Here is a 22,951-nt window from a genome sequence, read left to right as displayed (position 1 = left end):
CGGAATCGCCACGTCAGCGTCTATTTGGCAACCTTGTGCATGTCAATTAGGTCCCTAAAAATAAAAATTCAAAATTTTAAATTTAAATTCAAAAATAATATTAAAATTAAAATTTTAAACTAATAAGAAATTAGAATTTTGAATTTGAATATAAAGCTGAATTAAAATTTTAAATTGAAATTGAAATTTTAAATTTAAACTTTTAATTGAATCTATATTTTGAATTCAAACCTAAAATTTTGACTTTGATTTTGATATTTCAATTTACATTTATAATGAAAGTTTTGAAACCGAAATTTAAATTTAAAATTTGAATTTAAATTTAAAATCATATTTAAAATTTTGATTTTAAATTTTAAATTTGAATTCAAAATTTAAATTTGAATTTAAGATTTGATTTCAATTCTATTTGAATTTAAACTTCGAATTCAAATTCACATTTTGAATTTGAAATTTCAAATCGAAGTTTGAAATTAAATTAGAATTTAGAATTCCAAATACGAATTTGAATTTAAAATTAAAAATTAAAAATTAACTACAAAATCGGAATTTGAATTCCAATTTAAATTTGAATCCAAAATCAAAATTTTAATTTAAAATTTAAATCTTTAAATTAAATTTTTTTTGAATTTATAAATTTAATGGGTTAATTACACCTAGGGGTGGCAATCCAGCTCGTTGTTCGTGAGCCAACTCATGTTTGGCTCGAAATGAGCTCGAGATCGGCTCACTCGTTTAGTAAACGAGCTGAACACGAGCTGGATTTTTCGATTCGTTTAATAAACGAGCCGAACACGAGCTAGGGTCAGCTCGCTCGTGTTCGGCTCGACAACAGCTCGATTATATTTATTTTATATTAATATAATTTTTATATATTATATATATTAAATATAAAATACAGATTATTAATTTTAAATTTTTTAGTCCAACTTTAAAAAAAAGTTCAGCTTATTTATAAAAAAAAAAAAGGCCCATAGCCTATTTATATACAGAATTCTCCTTTTTCACTCATGGCCCAGGCCCATGAAATAAATTTTACTCTTTCTATTCCTAATCCCTCGTCACGCTCTCCTCGCACACCTTGCCGCCTCGCCCTCTTCATCCGCACCTCCGCCTCTCCCAATCCTCTTCTCCCTTCCCCGTTTCTTCCCCCATCCTCTCCTTCTCCTACCCATTGCCGCATCGCCTTCCTCTCTGCTATAGCAAGGACGCCTTCGTCCACGACATCTGCGATCCGTGCCCTTGGCCGCGCCTCATGCCACGCAGCCGCCCTCTGCCTCTTCCTTTCCCTCCCCTCCTTCGACACCCGCCCCTCCGCCCGCTCCCTTAACGCCCTCCTCTTCGCCCTCCTCCGCAACCGCCACCCCTGCCTCACCGCCGCTGTCTTTCGCCGCTATGATTCTTCCTCCCCTTCATGCTAGCCACGAGCTCGAGCCAAACACGAGCCAGCTCAAATAAGTTGCGAGCCGATCACAAGCCGGAGTTTTCGAGCTCGTGACGGGCTTGAGTCGAACACGAGCCGATCTTGAAGACGACGAGCCGAGCTCGAGCTGGCTCGAGCTCGCTCGAGCTCGGCTCGTTTACAACCCTAATTACACCATTGGTTCTCAACCTTTGCACCGTTTTTCAATTTGGTCCCCAACCTTTTTTTTTTTTGCAATCTGCTGACACAGCGCCACCGTAATGCTGACACGACGCCTCCGTGGCGCTGACATGGAGCCTCCGTGGCACTGACATGGTGCTGACGTGCATTTTTCGTCAACTTTAACAGCTATCTAACGGCTGGGACTTTATTGAAATGAAATCAAGAGATTAGGGACTTGATTGTAAAAAAAAAAAATTGGGGACTAAATTGAAAAATAGTGTAAAGGTTAGGGACCATTGGTATAATTAACCTTTTAAATTTAAAATCATATTCAAAATTTTGATTTTAAAATTTAAAATTAAATACAAAATTGGAATTTGAATTCCAATTTAAATTTGAATTCAAAATCAAAATTTAAATTTAAAATTTAAATCTTAAATTAAAATTTTTTTTGAATTTATAAATTTAATGGGTTAATTACACCATTGGTCGCAACCTTTACATCGTTTTTCAATTTGGTCCCCAATTTTTTTTTTTTTGCAATTTGCTGACACAGCGCCACCGTGGCGCTGACATGACGCCTCCGGGGCACTGATATGCGCCTCCGTGGCACTGACATGGTGCTGACGTGGCATTTTTCGTCAATTTTAACAGCTATCTAACGACTAGGACTTAATTGAAATAAAATCAAGATTAGGGACTTGATTGCAAAAAAAAAAGATTGGGGATCAAACTAAAAAATAGTGTAAAGGTTAGGGACCATTAGTGTAATTAACCCTAATTAAATAGGTTGGATTCGGGTTAAGATCCAAAAAATTCCAAAATCGATAAGACATGGGCAATACTATTATTATGAGAAAATGCAATATAAATATATTCACGAATACAATATAATATTTGCAATTTTATTGAAAAATGCAAAAGCATATTTTTCTAATTTTTTTTCCGTCTAATCATGTTAAGTAGCCCTTAAAGACCAAACTAAGGCTAAGAGACGAGAGACAGGTTTTGGTTAATAATAAACCTTTTTACTTTGAATTCCGTGGGTAGAGCATGGTTTTTTTAAAATTATTAACCGTATATGAGTTAATAACACTCTATAATTACTAGCTAATAATAGTGCGAAAGTATATAACAATATATACTTAATTTTTTATGTTTTGATAAATAATTTATTGTGATGTGTGAGACGTAATATTATATATAAAAATAATTAAAAAAAATTTATCGTATTTTTTTAACCAACCGTAAGGTGATTTTTTTTTAGGAAGAGTATGAGTGTGACCAATAAATATTCTGCCGTTTAGGCTACATATAATTTAATTTAGTTATTACCTTCAAAACAACCCATGAACAAAAGAAAAAAATCCTGGCCCAAACGCAACAAAGTGTTGCAATAATTAATGGAAGTTGATTAACAGGCTTGACTTGATGATGATAAGTCAAATTGATTTGTTTTATGTTGACCAAACTAATCAATTTAAACATTAAACATAACCAAATTAAATTAAAAGCATATTCAAAATCCAAATTAATAAATATATACTATCCTTAACAAAAAAAAATCTCTCTCCCTCTACCATCATCTATGTATATATATATATGAGTTGAGCTGGAATGTTATCAGTAGCAAATGGGCTCTATTGCCATACATTTNAACAAAAAAAAAAAAAAAACTATATAAAATGCATGCCATCACAAAATCTCTCTCCCTCTACCATCATCTATGTATATATATATATGAGTTGAGCTGGAATGTTATCAGTAGCAAATGGGCTCTATTGCCATACATTTATTTTCGATGATAGAGTCTCTAAATCGACGATCGGTATCGTTAAACATAATTTATACTACTTGAAGGATCTAAAAATTAATTTTCAAATCTTTTCGACATCATTGATTTAATTATCCGGGTTTCAAAATTTATAATTTTAATGGCCGATATGAGGCGTCTTCTCGTTTAACGGTATAAAGCTATTCAAATCAATTAAATTTTGGTTAAAATATTTTTTAAATTATTTAAAACAAATCTATATCCTCGATCTTAATTACAAAATTTGTACCGTTACTTTTTAGAGGATATACATTTTCAGCCGTTCATTTTTATGTCCACTTGATGGACAAAAGAATAATATTAGAAAAACATAAAATTTAGTTTCTAGATACTTCAAGTGGTATAGGTTATATTCAACCGCGCTAATAGTCAATTTGAAGACTCCGTCATTGAAAACAAATAGGGGACAATAAAGTCCGATTGCTATCGATAGCATTCCAGTTCAACTCTCTCTATATATATAACAAATCAGGTATATATACTGTAAGAAAATACAAAAATACGCACACAAAAAAAGGGAAAAAAACCTAACATAAACTTCTTTAGCATCTCATTGCATATATTGTATCCAAGATCTTTGACGCTGCAGCTTTATCTCCTGATAAAACCTCGCTATAAACTCCTCGGCCCTCAAATCAATCTCACATTCCAACCCATTCTCATCATTTTCATGATCACAATCATGATCATAATCATCATCATACTCTTCTTCGTGATCTCTACTTTCCGCGTCGCCATAACCGATGAATCGGAGGCCGCCGTCGTCAAACTGATGATGATCAGCTGCAGGAGGAGCAATGCAGGGGATGATCCGCGGGAGCAGCAGCTGCCACCGCGCCGATGGGGTCTTGAGACGGAACGTGGGGGTCTCGTCGAAGGAGAATTCGCGCTCGCCACCGCCGTAGCGGAGGCAGTCGCGGACACTCCGCCGCCCTGCGGGCTTGAGGGCGAGGCGGAGGTCGAGGAACGCGCCGCCCTTTCGCGCCCACAGCAGTGCCAGGCGCAGGACCCGCCATGCGCGTGCCCCGAACCCCGCCGTGTTAACCTTTCTCATCGCAATTGATGATATATAATGAAAGAATAAGAGGGGTTATATATAGAGAGAGAGAGAGGAAAATACATGTAACTTTGTACGCGTTAACGAGAAACATATATTATTGTTAATGTTATTAGTATTATTATTATAGAAATATTTTGTAGTGTGAGGTGGAGCACATGGATACACACACGGTTTGTTTTGTTATTAGTGTAAGGGAGAGGTGTGTTTTAGCACGCAAATTAAGTGTTGTTTCTCAGAAATGCCATTGGATGCTTCCTTTCTATGGTGAAGCAATAACAAGGTAAATTGCTTGATGTTACAGATGTTGTTTCACTTCTTTAGCTAGGGTTAGTGAAAAGTTTCCGAACTGTGGACCATTTTGAATTAGCTGTATAAATTTTTAATATTTTGATTTTACTATCAAATCTTTTAGTTTGCTTGATTCTAATAAGCCGACGGCAGCTTCACTTCAAAATTTGAATTCGTTGTTTGTTTTTGTAGATTTTATTCGTAAATTATATTCAACTCAATATTGTTATTCATTAACGTAAATAATTAGTTTAAATTTTGAAGTCGAAATACTGTTGAGTGACTCAAGCTAAATAAATTAAAAGATTGGATAGTGAAGTCAAAATTTTGAATATTTGGATAAACGATTCAAAATAAACGTTTTTACCGAAAAATAGCGGTTATGAAAGAACTGTTTGTTTTCCTGTAAGCTAAATTCTGAAATGACTTTTCTGTGATGAGAAAGAAAACTAAACTTATGACGAGTGAAAAAGAAAAATATATATTGAATTTTTCTACTATAGTGGAGTGTTTAAGTTTGTAGTAGACTTGTACTCCAATGCCAACTTTAGACAACCTTAGATATATGAAGAAACTATTAAAATTGTATAGATGAGCATATAATTTATTTCGTGTCAGAATATTAAAAATTTATTCTAATTTGTAAATTTTCGTTCGAATCTCAACACTGAATCTGAGCGGCTAGTTTGCAACTATAAACATTCCGAAAATTTTGGTAATGTTCAACACCACTTTAAACCTTTAATTTTCCTATGCAAGTTAACCCCAAAATTACTGTTTAAACCAGATAGATAAGGTGAATTTTCCAGGGTGGGTAATTTGGGAAAATTGAGAATTAAATGGAAACACGGGAGTCGCATTCCCCTGTTATATAAAGCAGGAATCAGTTAGGAAGCTTCTTAATTTCTTTCTCTTTTTTTCTCCTATACTTTACTTAGTCAATAAGATTGATCTACCAACATTTTAAATTTTATTTTAGCATGTCTATATATATATATATAGAGAGAGAGAGAGAGAGAGAGAGCATACTTGATTGAGCTCCCAACCGCGTAATATTACTAGTGCAAGCTAAAAAACAGGAGGACTGAATTATAAAAATTCCTATTGCATTTTAGTTTCAGTCTCAATTATTTTTATATTAAAATAATTACTATATCTATTTTTTTAAAAAAATTGATAAAATAAACACACTCTTAGCTGTTGCATAGCAGACTAGTTGTTGCTGCATTCCGTATCGTCCGAATGCTGATTGACTACTGGCTTGCCAGTTTTTCTGGTGATATATTTCAATGCGACTTGAAACCTGGATTTTGGAGTTATATGCATGCAGCTGAGAATTAATTAGGACACTGAAATGCAGCAACGAAAACTTTGCTGTAATCCGGCTTTTCCTACCTGTCATTCCTGAGAAAATACGAGAGCAGTTGGTTTCTGAAAAACTTTGTGAGATCGCAGTATTTAAAGTAATTCTATATGTAAAATATAATATGGTTAAACTTCTTAATCTGACTTATAGCATTTTAAACCGTCACTAGACGCAAGAGTTTAAAAGTTAAGCGTGTTAGGACAAAAAGTTCTAGTCCTAAGATGGGTGACCTTCTGAAAAGTTGGAGCATCACAAAACTCACAGAAAATTATTTTTTAAAAAATAATTATAGAAAACTAGTTTTTTTTATAGTTTTGGTTCTTCTGGATAAAAACTTTAAAAAAATCATGAAATCTAGAAAAGAAAATTTAGAAATATATATATATTTGAAAACAAAATAGACCAAATATATTTTTCCAGCCAGAAAACTGATTTATGAAAATTTCCTCTCTTTTTGAAATCCAAACACCTCTCAGAAACAGAACAATTTGACTGCGCTTAGAGAGACAGAGAGAGAGAGAGAGAGAGCCATCAATAATTTAAATTCATCACCATTTCTTCTTTTTTCGACTCAGAACCCTGCAGGCATTTCATTCAAAGGTAGAGCCTGATTATAATACATGTTTTGGAGAAAAAAAAAATATTAGCACAACCCCACACAAATATTTTTTAAAAAAGGGGGAAAAGAAATAGAAATAAATCTAAAATCAACATAGGAGAAGACAAGATAGTTGCCAAATCTTCGCTGATTTACGTCAAAAGGTGTCATAGTGCCTGGGCTACTACAACAGCTTACAGCATGAGCTATTACAACAGCTTACAGCAAAATCCAGATAAGTGGCAAATAAGAAGGCTTTTTGGGCTGCTTCTGATAGCTATTTCTGTAAAACACTTCTCCAAAACAACTTAACTACCTGTATGCAGGAATAACAATCTCATTATAAAATATTGCTAGAGGAAAAAGCTGACAACATAGAACTGAACAAAAGTATTCGTATCCAGTATCTCAGACAGCGAGAAACGATCAAATTTAGACCTCACCTCGTATGTTAGTCCTCTTAGCCTTTGAACTGCCACTCTCGACGGCACATGGGGCAATGCGGCGCAGGGGTCTGAGAGTTCACCCACTTGAGTATGCAGTGAAGATGGAATGCATGGTTGCAGGCGCCCCAAATGAGCGGGCAATCATCGCCGGGGAATTTACAATCCGGGCAGCATCCATCGAACGCCATCCTGCAGATCCCGCATGTCTCATCCTGCGCGTCCCACGTCCAGGAAGCCACCGCATGCCATTGAAGAATCTTGACCTTCATGTTTTCTGCATGGGAACAGGGCATAGATGTTTCAGCAGCTAATTAATTCGCCCCACTGAAGCTTCTACAGAATTGAAAACAAGCACCATCAGGTTTTTCGTTTATATCCTTCAGCACCTTCCAGATGCAGCGTAAGTGCCAACAGCCATTAAAAAAATTCTGCAATCTTAATTAGGAATTTGACACCACCATGCCATAAATCAGAAAATGAGACAATCTGAAACTCTTTAATTCTGTTTGTAAATTTACCTGATATTTCCACTCTTAGCTAAAAAACCACTATTGTGCTATTTCCTCATCTAAAAGTACATGCATTAATGAAGCAGATCAACGGTAAGGTCCTTTGTTGTTAACCAAGAAAAGTATTAACTAAATTGCATTTCCTTGTTCATCAAGAAAAAAAAAAAAAAATGTGATAAGGGTTTGATTTATATTGTGAGCTCTTGTATTCATTTCTAGCGAAAAATGTGATTAACCAAGTATCTAGCTGATTGCGTGGATCTCCAACTATAAGGTTACAACTTCAAGGAGACTCAATATCAGTTGTTTTCCAAAATTTAGAATCTCCTTCCCCAAATTAGACTTCCCAAAGCCGGATTGTGATTAAAGTCATGCATCTGATGCAAAGTAGTGCCTCCTTTTAAAAGCTGCTTTTTAATGTTATTTTCTCTATCATCTATACTATGCACCAATGCATGCAAGGGATAGTAAAGATCAGTGCTTGAAGTCGTCAAAAATTGAACTTTCCTTCCAAGAGAAACTTCAAGAAGAACGAGTTGCTTATCAACTTACAAGAACTACAGAATTACTATGAAGATAGAAAATATACAATATCAAGTTGGCGAAGACACATTCCAAATGCTGCTAGATGAACTTTTATAGTGGTAATGAAACAGGTAAAGAGCAATTTGTCCATTGAAAACTGTATAGACTGCGATAAAGTGTAACTTTATTTTTTGTGCTATCAAACACCGTAATATAATTAAGAAAAAAACAGCCAAACTCAAAACGATCACAATATATCAAAATCAGCAGGATTAAGGCTAAGGTCATGGGTTTTTGAGTCCCAGTGAGGGGATTAGCACACTTGAAACCTTCAAAAGGTTACTAAAATGTATGAAAGCATTGCAACAATATTAGTATATTACGTATCAAAGAACAAAGAACAGTAGATAGTCCAAATTAATAATAATATGTGTTTTGATTCCATAAAAGGGACAAGCAATTTACATCAGTTTCTGTAACAGTATTATAAGTACTATGAACCCCAAAATGTAATAAAAAACAAAAATTTTAGTAAAGCAAGCAATCGAACTATATGCTCCCCAAGTAAACATATGATACTAATAATGCAATTTTATGGGTCCAAAGTCGAGTTTTTTCTTTCAGTGTCTATACCTTTAACAAGTTCTTAATTGTAAATCCTATCAAATTTCCTGTCAAATTTAACCCTAATCGCCATCACCTACAAGACGGGTTACTAAAAATACCGAGACCACTATTTGCAATTAACCTAGAAATTAATCACATAAATTAATACCATTAAATCCATCGAATTCAAATTACAAACTATGGAGGTACTAAACTTGAAGGGAAAAACAAAAAGAAAAAAAAAATGGTCCGCTGAGGCAAAGAATCGAACAGTTGGCGTGCGTGTTCTTTTACATCGAACCCCAATTAAGAGGAAGCAATGAGAAGTGGAAAAAGGGAAAGGACTACGCACCCGCGAGATTAGGGTTTAGATTAGGGAGATGAGGTCCTAGATTCGGAGAAGACGACGAAGTGCAAGGGGCTTTTGTGAACTTTTCTCAAAAAAATAGAAGAGAGAGATAGAGAGAGAGAGAGAGAGAGAGGGAGAGAGAGGTTAGGAATAGTGGAGGGGTCGAGATCGGGGTGCGGGGTTGGGTTCGAGCTCGATCATTGTAACGATCGTGATTTGGGTTAACGGGCTTAGACTCAGGTGAATGGGAGGCCGGTTAAGTGAGCCGGAGTCGGCGACGAGACATCTCTCGCTGCCGACTCTAGTAAGTACACGTGAACTGGGCAACGGAAGGTAAAAATGCACGGAGACCCCTCAGCTATATGAGTTTTTGGAAGACCCCTCAACTTGCTTAACTTGATCGCAACCTCATAACGTCTTTTTTTCTTGTAAAAAAGAATCAATTATATTTTAGCAAGTAAAACTAGACCAATCAATGTTTCATTACTACTATAATTATTATATTTTTAAAAGTTTTTAACTTAACAATATATAAAAGTTTAAATAAATAATTTTAAAAAGTTGAGAGGGTCTTCATTATAAAAAAAAGAGAGTTGAGGAGCCTTATTTCAAAATGGCATATAGTTGAATTTGAATTTGATTGCCCGAGTCATACAGTGAACAGTATGCAAATTTCCTACAACCCTGTGTGTAGAAAGTTCGTCCGACCGCTGATTTTTTGCATAATTAATTTGCACCGTCCAATAAAATCCAGAGACGGGATCAATCCCGCATATAGTTAATCCATGGGATTGTGCCCAATATGAACCCAAGAGAATGCATGAAACGAAAGTGTCATATTTCTTTTTTTTTTTTCCCTTTTTTCATAAGAAATAACAAGTTGCCTGAATTTTGCTTGTCTGGTTAAGATATAATTTCTATAATAATTTCGAGAGAGGACAAAGAAATATATCTACATATCTACGCATGTTTTCATCCAAAAGTTTTTTACTCCAAAAGTTATTACACATCTCCTATATACTTAGGGATGCAAACGGATTCGGATTGGTGGAGCTCCCGCCCCGATCCGCCCCGACGGGATAGTAAATGGAAGAAAATAAATAAATTCGGGCAGGAAACGGAGTAAATTTTACGATTCGAGACGGATTCGGAGCAAGAAACGGGAGAAATTTTGCCCGAATTCGTCCCGAAAATTATTTATATTTTAAAAAAATATTCTTAAAAAATAATATATTTACAAAAAATTTTAAAATACAAATAAAATAGTACTCTCATTTCTAATGTATTTGAAACTTATGAATTTTGTTTTGAATTGTGATTGATATTTTTGATTTTTATATTTGATATTGTTAAATTATATATATAATATTATTAACAATTATTAATTTATATTTTATAAAATATTAATAATATTATAATTTTATAAAAAATATTAGTTGGCATAGCGGATTCAGAGCGCCGGGGGGAGGTGGGTTATGAAGCGGGACGGATTATGGGATATATTTTTTAACCTGTCACGAATTCGGGACTGGAGGCGGGGCGGAATTTTGCTAGTTAGGGCGAGAGGCAGGGCGGGGTGGGAGGCAGGGCGGGGCTCCCGCCCCAGATCCGCCCCGTTTGCATCCCTATATATACTTCTCCTCGAAATCTTTTTCGTTTTAATCAACTATCTCTAATGCAGGAAAAATTTTAGAATGCAACGGGTATATTAGTGACGTGGCGTAACAAACCAATCAAATTAATCTTTTTAAGAATATATGTCCCATCATGATTGTAAAAAAATATTTTTATTGTATTTTTGTTTGAAAGAAGAAATATGATTGGCTTGTTATTGATGACGTGGTACAAGTGTGACAGTGTAGAATCCCTCCTAATGCAGGTGGCAAAAGTCGCGTTGGATTTTCTCTTCTTCTACTCCAAGTCTTCAACTATTGGTGTGTTATCACAAAATAGATGGATGAAATTTTTTGCAGTAGATCAGAAATACACTGTAAGAAAAAAAATTGAAAAAAAAAATAACCAAACTCTCTTTTTTTATAAATAGTATGGATATAGATTAGCAAATAATTATCTCAACAAAATGCAAGAGATTTGATAAAGATATATATAATACACAATTAATTAAAATATAGTGCTCCTAAAAAAAATAAATATTTTTTATCATAATACGATCGGTACACAATTTGTTTCATGATAGATACACATCAATGTGACATACGACATCCTATATATATTATACACGCATCGACACAACACAACATATCCTGTGTCGTACCATACAATTAAATTTCTCGACACGATTCTATACTATGGTAATCTTTGCCTCAAGGATAAAAAATTAATTAAAAAAAAGTGGGAACAAAGCCTTTCTTCCAACGATGGATCTAACTAAAGCAAACTCCTCACAACACATACTTTATTGACAAAAAAATTAAAGTCACTTCCACCACTTGTTAGTTATTAACTGATAATCCATTGGCCCAAATATACCGAGCAAAAATATATAGGATTAATTACATATAAGTTTCTACGAATACAGTAAATTATAAATATATTTTATAAAATTTAATTTTTTTATATATTATTTCTGTAAAAATTCTAATATTTTTAAACACGTTTCCGTCGTTAAAAAAATTTAATTAATCATAAATTAAATACTTAATTTTAATTAATTTACGAAATAATTTGATATTTTTACCTCTCTTATATTATACTGTTGTGATTTTTAAAAAGATATATTTGTGATGATAAAATTAAAAATATAATCAATTTTTTAAGGATAACAAATCAGAGAAATATATTTGAAAATATTAGAATTTTTATAAAAATAATACATAAAAATTAAATTTTGTAGAAATATATTTATAATTACTATATTTGTAGGGACCAATATGCATTTAATCTAAATGTTTAAGTCTTTCTTTTTTACTATTAGATACCTAATCTTTATATTTTATTTCAGTTAGATCTTAAATTCACATTAATTTTGATAAAATAGATCTTATCGATTCCAATGAAGTTATGTCCACTTAAATAGATCATGATCATCATCCGATAACCTGCAGTCAATCTCAACACTAAATTTTGTCAAATTTTTTAGAAAAATTAAGTGGCATATTATGCTCGACGTTAAAAATGTTCAAATGCTTAAAAAGAAAAACAACAATACTCGACGCTAAAAATGTCAAATGCTTAAAAAAAAAAAAACAATAATACGCATCATTTGCAAGGTCAAAATAATGGTAGGCATCTAGGACGGCACTAAAGGAAGATGATGAGACTGAGCGTAATGCTAATGAGTGGGCATATAAGAGAAGAGATTAGTATCATTAGCATATAAGAGAAGAGATTAGTAGACCTGGCAAACGGACGGATTAAATAACTCACGGGCGGATCATTGTACTCGCGAGTAATTTGGATATGGGTAAAATTTACCAGCAAATTTTTTGATAGCCAACATCATTATCCATACCCGCCCGCGGATGGGTGGGTATGCGGGTTATCCGTAATTTTTTTTCTTTTTTTTTCTTATATTTTCTAAATTCAAAATATATATAGATAAGTTTTGAAAATATAACATAACTCATTATTTAAAATATCATAACATACAATAAAAATATTTAAAGTCTTAGAGCTTAAAAATTTCGTAATATAAAAGATGTGATAAGAAATTAAAAATAAAATTTTTAGAATGGATAAATAAAAATATTTTTTTAATTAAGAAAATATATTTTGTAATTATACGATATATGTGCGGTTACCCGTAGATACCCGCGGGTTATCCAAAATGGCCATTGGCCACAATTTAATGGTACCCAACCGTTTTATCTGTAATTTTTTTGGTTGAAAAAGTTAGTACTCATATCCGCAAATTTGCAGGTAACCCGTGGGTATGGGTCGAGATTGTCAGGTCTAGAGATTAGGGACCAAAAAAAAAAGGAGTGAAAAGATTAGGACATAATATTTTTGAAAATTGATGTGGATCTCACTGAATAAATTAGTGTATGAGCAATAGTGTAATAAATTCTACAAATTAAGAATCATATTGCAAAAAAAAAAATAAAATTAAGAATCAACATAAAATATTGGGTAAAGGTTGCGGCCCAATTGTTCATCCAATTTTTAAAGAAGATATGATTTTAATTAGTAGAATTTAGGAATTATAAAATGATCTCTTTTTGATAAGGTTTCAAAAAGTTCATTTCTAGTATAATAATCATTTATTTACAATTTGCTATTTTTGATTCAGAATCAAAATTACTATTTTAAAATTAAAATATCGCTTGACTAACTAAAATGAAATAAATTAAAAAACTAAACAGTAATATTAAAATATTAAATAATTTTAAATAATTAATTCAGAATAATCTATAATCCAGATAAGAATCCATAATTCAGATAAATTTAGCATATTTTTACCTCATAAAAATTCACACCTCCTTTTTTTATGTACAAAAATAGAGGCACATTACTAAAATAATATTTTTTACTACTTTTTTAAGAAAAGCTATCTCATTGTAAATAAAGAAATAGGAAATTTAAAGTGCTTTTTGTGGTGCTTATATTTTTCTAACTTTTTGTTTCAGAAACGCGTATATATACTTCAAAACTCTTTGTTTCAATCCTTTTCGCCAATAAATACAATTCAAAATGTTAAATTCAAACTCAAAAAAGAAAAAAAACTAAGACGGTGATAAAATCAAATGAGAGCACGGCGATCGATTAAAAAAAACCGTTACAAAAGATTATACATCCGAAGAACTCTACGATACGATGCAGCCATAATTAACGCCCACAATACCTCGGTAAATTACGGGAATGCCACTCCTCGTCGTCGTCCTCCTCGTCGTTCGCTTACCAGCCATGGATGATCTCGGAGCACTTCTCCTTGATCCACCGAAAGCCCCTGCGGAACGTCGCCTTCACCCTCCCCTCCGCCGCGTACGCCTTGTAGCTCGCCACGCGCCTCCGCCGCCTCATCTCGGGGTCGCCGAAGCACCAGATCGTCGAGGCCGCCGAAGCCGTACGCGCGGGGCTCGCCGCGGTCGTAGTCGTAGTAGTAGTGGCCGGATCCGCGGGCGAGGTCGCTGCTGCGGTGCGGGGCGCGATCGAAATCCGCCATTAAAGGAGGGGGCGAGAAGCGGATCTGTGGATGAGCGAGAGAGGGCGAAAGGGGAAAGGGGGATGGGGCACGGGAGAGGGGTGGAGTTTCCCTTAATCTAGGGTTTCATCACTTTTTAGGGTTTTTTTCCATTAATTAATAAAGAGGAGGAGGAGGAGGAGGAGGAGGAGGAGGAGTGGGGGACGACGCGAAAATAAATAAATAAATAAATAAAAATAAAAATAAAATTGGATGGGGTTCGCGCACTTCACCGTGTCAGGGGAAAGCAATGGGCGTTTTTTCGTTTCTTTACGTGAGTGCCATTAATGAGGTGGTAAAGGGAGGGGCATGTTTTAGGTGCTCTATAATTGCTAAAAAAACAAAATATTAATAATATAATAATATATTTTATTTTATCTTATTTTTTGATTGATTATTTATTTTTAAAAACTTTGGTTTACTCGTCAGTTTGTAATTTTTTAATTTTAAAATTTGAATGTGTTTTATATTTTTATAAATTTAACTGATATATTTTATATAATTTATATAACTTTAAATTTTATTAAAATTAAATGGTTAATTTAAATGTTGTACATGAAAAATAATCAAATAACTTAAATTAATAAACTAAAAGATTGGTACTAAAATTTAAAAATTAAACAGTTGAATTAAAATAGTCTATTATTTAGATAAATTTTATATATTTTTATTTTTATATGACAGCATCATGACATCTATACTTTTTTTTCTCATTTTTTAGGGTGACATGTATAAGTTTGTTAACACAAACTCCACCGCAAATTGCCGGACTAATGCTGTAGTCCTTATATGATAAGATATGTAGCAGTATCTGATGCACCTACACTTTTTTTAGGATTTTTTTTGTATTTTATCTCCTTAAAAATATTATTTTTATAAATAGTCTTAGGCTTAGTTTGGTATTGAGATCTATCTAATGCTGTTAGATAAAATAGAGTTGAGAAAAAATATATAGGGATATACTTCTGCGTTCTTCGATAGTACCGCAAAAAATATATCGTAACCGACTAATCGCAATATGCAGAACGCAATATTACATACGGAAATAAACAGGATATTTTTCCATCGTCATTTCGCGCCGCACGTAACGCAATCTCACCGCAATCACAAACGAAACCTTACTAATTTTATAATTATAATAATTTTGGTTCTATTCATGCCACGCAGCGTCCACGTAAGAGCTACGCGAGGTATGGAATAAGTTGAATACAGTAATTTATTCACCGTATCTAGACACGGTGAATGATTCACCGTATCTAGTGTATTGTATTACATATATGAATACGGGATGGATATAACCATTAAATACGGTGAATCATTCACTGTGTTTGAATACGATGAATAATTCAGCGTGTTCAACTTACTACTCAGCCCCCAGCCTGTCCTATTCGGGTGGCGCACCGGGAATAAATCTAAAAATATAATTATAAAATTGATAAGACTATTTGTAAAAAAATATATACATATAAGGTAGCCAAATACAATTTGTTTTTTTAAAAAAATTAATAATTTTGAAGCGAGTCAGAAAAATTTTCAGACCGGAGACATCACGTACTTATTGTCTGTCACTTTATTAGTGTGTTAATCATGCTTTGTTTTAATTAAAAATTGGACAAGTCGGCGTTTGATTGTTGACCGCCGCTTTGTTTCTGTTCCGAAAATTAGTAGAGAGCAATTATGTGGCCATAATAAAGAGCATAAAAGAAGAAGAACACTTTGTGAGAAGAATGCCCCCTTTTTTTTTTTCTTTTTCTTTTTTTTGTTGGTATTTACGTAATAGAGAAGCATGTATTGCAGAAAAACATTACATATTATATTCTTACATAATATTGTAACAAAATTTAAGAAAACATTTTATTCCCATCTACTTCAAAATAAGAGAGCTAATACTTTGAGAATAAATGCAAACACTAAAGTACATAATCTAATAATTAATAGCAATTCAATTAACATTCTTGATCTTTGCTTATATTTCTACAATAATTGAATTCGCAATAAATGATCTTCATTTATGTGGTATACAAGTTCTCTCTTACTTCTTTTTTAATTTTTTTCCCCTAAAATTCTCTTTCTACACAATACACACACACAATATATATATATATATATATATATATATATATATATAGATAGAGAGAGATGAGGGAGAGAGAGAGAGAGTTGAGCTAAAATATATACGATAGCAAACAAGCGCCGTTGCACCCATTTATTTTCGATGATAGAGTCCTCCAAATCGACGATCCGACACCGTTGATCATGGTCTAATACCGCTGAAATATTTAGAAATCAAATCAAATCTTTCGGCATCATTTGCCTAATGATCAAAGGTTTTAAATTTGTAATTTTAATAGTCGGATATGAGAGTTTTCTCGTTTAACGCGTAAAGATATTCAATCAATTGAATTTTTTTTAGAAAATTCTTTTAAACTATTTAAAAAGATGATTACTCTCGATCTTGTATTCAGATTCCTATCATATTTTTTAAAGAATTATTTATTTTTAGCCGTTTATTTTATGTCCACTGATGGATAAGAGAACTACATCGGAAATGTATGAAATTTAATTCTAAACTTCAAGTGGTTTTAATTTAAGATCAATTGTTTCAAACGATGCTGATTGTCGATTTGGAGGCTCCATTATCGAAAACAAATGGGTGACAACGGAGTTCGTTTACTATCGATAGTATTCTAGCTCAAGTATAATATATATATATATATATATATATTCAATTTGGGTCTGTCGACAAGACCATTTTTCGCGCGGGAAAATTAGCGCCCATTTTTTCTTTCCGTACGAAAAATTTTAAATATAAGAAAAAATAGAAATAAAACAGTAATCAATACGTAAGTTCTCATTAACAGATTATAGATGTGAAAATCCTAAAATATAAATTTTTTATATTTAATTTCAAAAGTAATTTTCTATAACAAGATTACGAGTAGAAATCCTATAAAAGATATTTTTATTTTAGTTTTAAATATCTTTTTTAGATATTATCTATTTAATTTCAAAATATATTTTTTAAGATAAAGGATTTTATTTTTCTATTTAATTTCAAAAATTTATTTCTAACAGATTTTATTTTTCTATTTAATTTCAAAATAATATTTGCATTAGGATTATTGTTAACTATTTATCATTTAAAGCATATCTTTCTTATAGCGTGATTTATTATTTTTAAATTTTTTAGATAAATATTTAGGCAATCATATAAAATTCGGCTAAAATTAAAAATAATTTAAAAAAAATTAAACTTTTTAATAATTATTACGGGCATTTGCACGTACATTTTACTAGTATATTTATATATTATATAATATATATATATATATATATAGTATATATATATATATATATATGAGTTGATCTAGGATATTGTTCAGTATATCCCCATGTTGCTTTCACGTTTTTAGCCATTGGATCTACTTTTTTATTACAAAATAGCCTTGGATCAAACACTATTCCCCTACACACACCTACCATCACCTACCCCATCATCTCAACCTCACATCTCTCCATGCAAGGGCCAAAAACACACAAGTATCACTTGGGTGATACTTGTAAAAGTATTTCTAAAGCATATATATATATATATATAATATAATTAGGCTGGAATACTATTAATAGATAAATGTTTTTTTTGCTATCAAGTTTTTAACCCTTTGATGAAAAATTGTAGGGTTAGGATTTATTAGTCGGTTAGAGTTGAGTGGTCCCCCTAGTGTTGAGTGGTCCCCATTAGGTTATAGTATTTAATTTAATGGTTAGAAATAATGAAAAAAGTTTGATCCAAAGCTAAAAATGGTAGCAACATTAGGATTTTGCGCTACTAATAGTAACCAGTCAACATATATATTATATATATATATAGAATTAGGCTGGAATACTATTAATAGTTAAACGTTCTTTTTGCTATCAAGTTTTTAACCCTTGGATGAAAATTGTAGGTCATGATGATATTAGAGTCGGCTTAGAGTTGAGTGGTTCCCTTAGGGTTGAGTGTGTCCCCACTGGGTTATAGTATTTAATCCATGAGTTAGAAATAATGAAAGAGTTGACCAAAGGCTAAAAATGTAGTAACTATGGGATTTTGCTACTAATAGTAGCAGTACAACTAACTCTCTCTCTCTCTCTCTCTCTCTCTTCTTCTTCTAATATATATATATAATATATATATATATATATATATATATATTAATTGAGGTCCTATGCTTTTAAAAGTAAAGTTATGGGCTTGTGAGTTTTTAGATTAGAATTAAGAGATATGCCGTTAGATGATGTGGGCCCCATGGGTTAAGTGGTGGTGTTGGTGAAATTAATAATTAATGGTTGAAAATGATCCAAGAAGTAGATTTAACGTAAAAAATTACAGCCACTAAATGCTGTGATATTTTACAAGACCATAGCTAGACTTGCTATATATATATATATATATTGAGCTACCTATGCTTTTTTAAAGTACCAAGTTATTGGTGCTGTAAGTTTTTAGCCCTTGATTAATAGATATACGATTAGGATGATGTCGGCCCCTTGGGTTAAGAGGGGGTTGGTTAATGTATATCTAATGTGATGAAAAGATCAAAGACGTAATCTAATGGTAAAATATTCATAGCCAAAGTGCTTGGTTGGCTTTTACAAGCACCTAGCCGGACTATATTATATATATATTTATATTAATACTATTATATTATATATATATAATATATTAAATATTATATATTATATATATATAATATAATAATTATATAGGCGTGGATCTACTATATAGTAACTACAATTTTTTACTATCAAGTTTTTTAACCTTGATAAAATTGTGTTAGTGTTAGGATGATATTAGTCGGTTAGAGTGATGTGGTCCCCTAGGGTTGAGTGGTCTTTTCCTGGGTTATAGTATTTAATCCAATGGTTAGAAATAATAAAAAAGATTGTTGATCATAGGGATCGTTGGCGTTAACCATTAATCCCAAAGTCGAGCCTGTTAGAATATTGCAACCAATTCACTTAAAGCGTACAGAAACAGCGCAGGGGTGTCGAGTTGCTGAACTCGGCCACCTGGCCTCTAGCCACTTTCGAACATGACTTGGCGCCAATCCCATCCTCACGCCATTTTGAACATGACTCGGCTATCAATGGCCTCCGCCCACAGGCGGTGGATATGGCCCAATTTACGCCAATATATCCCCTACAGCACCTGCCAAATTTGCAGCATCAGGAAATCGACACCAGTGACCTCTGGTTGTACCACTCTGTCGGCACTATTGCCGCTTACCATTATCCCAAAAGCTCGACTCGCTGTCTAGACTACGAAAATCATTACTTCTAGGCTGTTGGTGCTGCACGCATGTATGCAACTCGCAGTGTAGTTGCAAATGCGATCAGGCTCAATTTCTTTGTTTGTTCTAGCTGTTGTTGACGTTCACTGCCTGCAGTTTCCAACTAAAAGGAAGGTTCAAATGCTGTAGTTGGTGAACTAACATCCCAATTGGCGTATGTTCCTGATGCCTAGTACCGTTGGTGACCGGATAGCACTCACCACAAATAACAATTAATAAATCTATGATAAATAATAAAATAAAATAAATGAGCTACATAAATAAAATAATATAATGTTATAGGTAAATTAAAAATATTGTAAATAAACTAGTTACTAATAAAAATTTTTTAAGACAAAAAGAGCTTTGTGCGCAATAAATTAAATTTTTAATTTTATTTTATTTAAAATTAATATTAGTTTTTTTAACAATTTTTATAGAATGTGATGTGTATGTTAATTTAATAAGTTTTAATTAATTGAATTTTATTTGATAAAATAATATGAGGAGAATCGTTTTTATATATATATTATATATACTATAATATATATATATTAGGCTGGAATTTTACTATTAATAGCTAAACACAACTGCTTTTTACTATTCAAGCTTTTTAACCCTGTGAATAAAATTGTGTTAGTGTTAGGATGATATTAGGTCTGGAGAGTGATTGGCCCCTAGGGTTGAGTGGTCTTTTTCACTGGGTTATAGTATTTAATCCAATGGTTAGAAATAATAAAAAGAGTTGATCATTCGGATCGTGTGGCGTTAACCATTAATCCCAAAGCTCGAGCCTGTTAAAATATGCAACCAATTCACTTAAAGCGTACAGAAACAGCGCCACGGGTGCGATTGCTGACTCGGCCCACTGGCCTACTAGCCACTTCGAACATGACTTGGTCCAACCCATCCTCACGCCATTTTGAACATGACTCGGCTATCATGGCCTCCCGCCCACAGGGCGGTGGATACTGGCCCAATTTACGCCAATATCTCCCCTTACAGCACCTGCCACATATTTGCAGATCAGGAAATCGACCCGTGACCTCTGGCTCTGTACCACCCTCCCTGTCGAGCCATCTATTGGCGCTTACCATTAATCCCAAAAGCTCGACTCGCTCGTCTAGACTACGCCAACAACTTACTTCAGGCTGTTGGTTGCACGCATCTATGCAACTCCAGTGTAGTTGCAAATGCGCTCAGGCTCAATTTCTTTGTTTGCTTCTAGCTGTAGTTGACGCTTCAACTGCCTGCCCTGCAGTTCAACTAAAAGGAAGGTTCAAATGCTGTAGTTGGTCGAAACTAACATCCCAATTGGCCGTATGTTCCTATGACTTGCCTAGTACCGTTGTGTGACCGGATAGGCACTCACCCAGCAAATTAACAATTACATAAATCTTAATGATAAATAATTTAGACCTCATTTAATAAATTTAACATAATAGTAGTCGTTATTATAGGGTTGAAGAGACTCAAAAATACTTCGGTCTAATCACTAAACTCGCCATACTATAAATTTTTAGACAAACAACAGCTGCCTTGCCACAAAATTTAATTTTTTTAATTTACTTTTCTATCTTCAAAATACTCAAATATAGCTTGTGTCTAAACATTGTTCTGTACTAGGAATGATGGATAGCGTGCTATGTTCAATTTAATAAGTTTTAATCTAATTTGTAATTATTAATTTGATAAAATAAATGGAGCCGCCGATGCGTTGTTAATTTTAAAGTTTGATTTACATATTAAAATTAAATAAATTAAAAATTTTAAATGTGTCGATTAATAAGTTGAAGAATATTATATATATCTACTTATTTATTTATAAATAGTAAATTTAAATGATTAATAAACTTATACAATTATCTTATGTTTAGTGAAGGTAATCTCACCACTCTATCTGAAAAGGTGACAAAATTCACAAATACAACTATCAGTTTCATATTACCAAACAGAAGAAATGTAACTGCAGCAGTTGCAACTGCATAAAACCAAACAGACTAGGTGTAGTTACAACTGCAGCATTTGTAACTGCATGTATTTCCAACTACACTGTTTCTGCAACTACATCCAACCAAACAGCCCTTTAAAGCGTATAGAAACAGCGCCCACGGGTCTCGATTGTGACTCGGCCCACCTGGCCTCACGCCACTTCGAACATGACTCGGCCCAACCCAGCCTCACGCCATTTCGAACATGACTCGGCCTACATGGCCTCCCGCCACAGGGCAGGATGCTGGCCCATTTACGCCAATAGATCCAAAGGCTAAAAAACTGGTAGCAATAATGAAATTTTGCTACTAATAGTAGCCCAGTCCAACTCTCTCTCTCTCTCTCTCTCTCTCTCTCTCTCTCTCTCTCTCTATATATATATATATATATATATATATATATAGAGTATATATAGAGTCCGGCTACAGTGCTTGTTAAAGCACCAAACACTTGGTGCTTGTAAATTTTCTACCATTAGATCTACGCATTTGATCATTTTCACCCGTTAGATTATACTATTCAACCAACCACCCACTCAACCCTAGGGGGTCCACATCATCCTAACCGCACATCCCTTAATTCAAGGGTCGAAAACTTACAAGCACTAATGACTTGGTATTTTTAAAAATATAGGAGCTCAATTCTATATATATATATATATATATATATATAATACTTGTTGATGGAGTGTTGACGTATATGCCCATTAAAACATATCCAAATTTGCAAGTTGTGACTTGTGACCGTGACACATTTTGTTTCCCCACAAGCAAAATTAAGTTCATGATTTCGACTGTTTATTTATTTTTATTTAAAAAAAATGCGTGGAGACTCCCTTAACTTTATGGTATTTTGCAACATATATATATATATATAGAGAGAGAGAGAGCTAAGCTCATCTGCTTTTGAAAATATGGGAGCCTCCGTATTTGTAAGTTATTTTTAATGATAGGACATCCGATTCGGCGATCGGTTCCGTTAGACATGATCTACGCTGTTCGAACTACCTAGAAACCAAATTTCATAATTTTTTTGATTTCGTCTGTCTAGTAAACGAGTAGCTTCAAAATGAGCGGCTGAAAATGAAAATTTCATAAAAAAGTGATAAAGGACTCAAATTTTAAATCGGAAGTATTAGTCTTACTATTGATGTTAAGTAGAATTTTCTATTAAATTTTCATCTAATTTGGATACTTCTACACCGTTAAACTTATAAACATGCCACATCGGCCATTAAAATAGTCATTTTTAAGACCTTTTGATCGCTTGGTAAATGATGTCAAAAAATTATAAAATTTGGTTTCTAAATAGTTCAAATAGGGTAGATTATACTTAACGGAG

General features: G+C 33.2%; 2 protein-coding genes across 4 annotated transcripts; both read right to left on the bottom strand.

Moving 5' to 3' along the window:
• LOC109724344 lies at positions 3,877-4,509 on the bottom strand. Its single transcript, XM_020253137.1, has one exon. The coding sequence runs from the start codon at positions 4,471-4,473 to the stop codon at positions 3,970-3,972; it is 504 nt and encodes a 167-aa protein (XP_020108726.1). The 5' UTR covers positions 4,474-4,509; the 3' UTR covers positions 3,877-3,969.
• LOC109723826 (anaphase-promoting complex subunit 11) lies at positions 6,669-9,368 on the bottom strand. 3 transcript variants are annotated; one of them, XM_020252311.1, is made up of 3 exons: positions 9,170-9,368; positions 7,175-7,510; positions 6,669-7,047 (listed from the first exon to the last, which is right to left on the bottom strand). In XM_020252311.1, exon 2 carries the CDS (start codon positions 7,468-7,470, stop codon positions 7,192-7,194), a length of 279 nt encoding a protein of 92 aa, XP_020107900.1. In that variant the 5' UTR covers positions 7,471-7,510; positions 9,170-9,368; the 3' UTR covers positions 6,669-7,047; positions 7,175-7,191. The 3 variants fall into 3 exon arrangements, with proteins under 3 accessions (XP_020107900.1, XP_020107902.1, XP_020107901.1); XM_020252313.1 differs by lacking the exon at positions 9,170-9,368 and adding an exon at positions 9,089-9,150 and having other exon boundaries at positions 7,175-7,451; XM_020252312.1 differs by having other exon boundaries at positions 6,822-7,047; positions 7,175-7,451; positions 9,170-9,353.

Source organism: Ananas comosus, linkage group 18 (assembly GCF_001540865.1).
Source record: "Ananas comosus cultivar F153 linkage group 18, ASM154086v1, whole genome shotgun sequence".
In the NCBI taxonomy this organism is placed as follows: Eukaryota; Viridiplantae; Streptophyta; class Magnoliopsida; order Poales; family Bromeliaceae; genus Ananas; species Ananas comosus.
This window is presented reverse-complemented; position numbering and strand designations above follow the sequence as displayed.

Excerpts from the sequence above, each read along its gene's own strand:
- LOC109723826 (XM_020252311.1), bottom strand. The coding sequence starts at position 7,470 with ATGCCCTGTTCCCATGCAGAAAACATGAAGGTCAAGATTCTTCAATGG.
- LOC109724344 (XM_020253137.1), bottom strand. The coding sequence starts at position 4,473 with ATGAGAAAGGTTAACACGGCGGGGTTCGGGGCACGCGCATGGCGGGTC.